Source organism: Sinocyclocheilus anshuiensis, unplaced genomic scaffold (assembly GCF_001515605.1).
Source record: "Sinocyclocheilus anshuiensis isolate Anshui unplaced genomic scaffold, SAMN03320099.WGS_v1.1 scaffold5408, whole genome shotgun sequence".
NCBI classification, from domain to species: Eukaryota; Metazoa; Chordata; class Actinopteri; order Cypriniformes; family Cyprinidae; genus Sinocyclocheilus; species Sinocyclocheilus anshuiensis.
This window is the reverse complement of record NW_015540126.1, coordinates 28,224-29,745: the sequence shown is the minus strand read 5'-3', so window position 1 is coordinate 29,745 and position 1,522 is coordinate 28,224. Positions and strand designations below refer to the sequence as shown.

The following is a 1,522-nucleotide window of genomic DNA, read 5'->3' as shown; positions in this document are numbered from 1 at the left end:
TGAGAGTGTGCGTATGCGTGTGCGTGTGAGTGTGTGTGCGCGTGCGCGTGTGAGCGCGTGTGTGTGTGTGTGTGTGTGGATCTGAACCATTCACAGCAACTCTCACATTAAACATTCAGCTTGCATAATGTGGCATATTTTAGAGTGATCTGATGTATTCAGTCAGATTTAATGTAGAGCCAGACTTTTATCCATCAGGATCGTGAAAAGTGAGTTATGATATTGATTAATAGGATGTTATTACATTTAGATGTTTCTTCTTTAGAATAATGTCTATATGAAATATAATAATACAAATAACTAATAATAATTAGAATTCCTTATCATGTACTGCAAATGCCATTGTGGTTAATGTTACAATTAATATGAATAAATAATAATAAAAATTACAAAAATAATTCAGAATAACAAATTAACAAAAATAAATGGAATTCATTGGATTATCATGTAAAACCATAGTGATGAATATGTAAGTATGAATATGAACTAAAATGAGTGAATAATAAAAATTATTTTTAAAAAGAATTATAAATAAAAAATACAATAATAATAAAGGGAATTCCTTACAGTATTGTGTAAATATAGTGATAAATATGTGACCCTGGAGCACAAAACCAGTCACAAGGGTCAATATTTCGAAATTGAGATTTATACATCATCTGAAAGCTGAATAAATAATCTTTCCATTGATGTATGGTTTGTTAGGAGAGGACAATATTTGAAAATCTGGAATCTGAGGGTGCAAAAAAATCTAAATATTGAGAAAATCATCTTTAAAGTTGTCCAAATGAAGTTCTTAGCAATGCATATTACTAATCAAAAATTAAGTTTTGATATATTTATGGTAGGACATTTACTAAATATCTTCATGGAACATGATCTTTACTTAATATCCTAATGATTTTTGGCATAAAAGAAAAATGGATAATTTTGACCCATACAATGTATTGTTGGCTATTGCTACAAATATCCCCCAGCGACTTCAGACTGCTTTTGTGCTGCAGGGTCACACATGATAATAACTCATAACAGCACATTGGGATGAAAGATTATGCAGTCGTGTTCGTTCAGAATAACATCACTGATGAATCACTCAGAATGAGACGTGAATTAAGCGAGTTAGCAGAGTCCGTGCTGATCTGATCTCCTCTCTGTAGGATCTGTAATATCTCTCTGGACACGGCTCTGGAGGCGGATGAGGCTCGTCAGGGCGGAGACGAGGCGCGGCTGGTGGAGGCGTGTGAGTGTGCGCTGGGATACGCTGGACTCTCCTGTCAGGTCAGCATCATCATCTTCTGCTACAGACGGTTCTCAAAACAAACCTTCATGTGTGGTCACATTTAGAAATGTATCTGATAGTTCCTGTCCTTTATCCAGACTCAGAAACTCAAAAACAAACCATAAAATAAAAAATATAAGTAGTATAAAATTAATACTTAATAATACAATACAATATAATGTATAATTTCTAATATTTTCTGCCATTTATCAACATTTAGAAACTGATACGTACGTAATAAAA

The 1,522-nt window shown here is 33.4% G+C and overlaps 1 protein-coding gene across 1 annotated transcript in view; it reads left to right on the top strand.

Moving 5' to 3' along the window:
• Positions 1–1,522, top strand: part of LOC107687225 (laminin subunit alpha-1-like) — a 21,513-nt gene that overhangs the window by 9,914 nt on the left and 10,077 nt on the right. Inside the window, exon 4 of the mRNA XM_016484461.1 lies at positions 1,158–1,278. Within this exon, the coding sequence (XP_016339947.1) occupies positions 1,158–1,278 (121 nt within the window). The remainder of the gene's footprint in view (positions 1–1,157; positions 1,279–1,522) is intronic.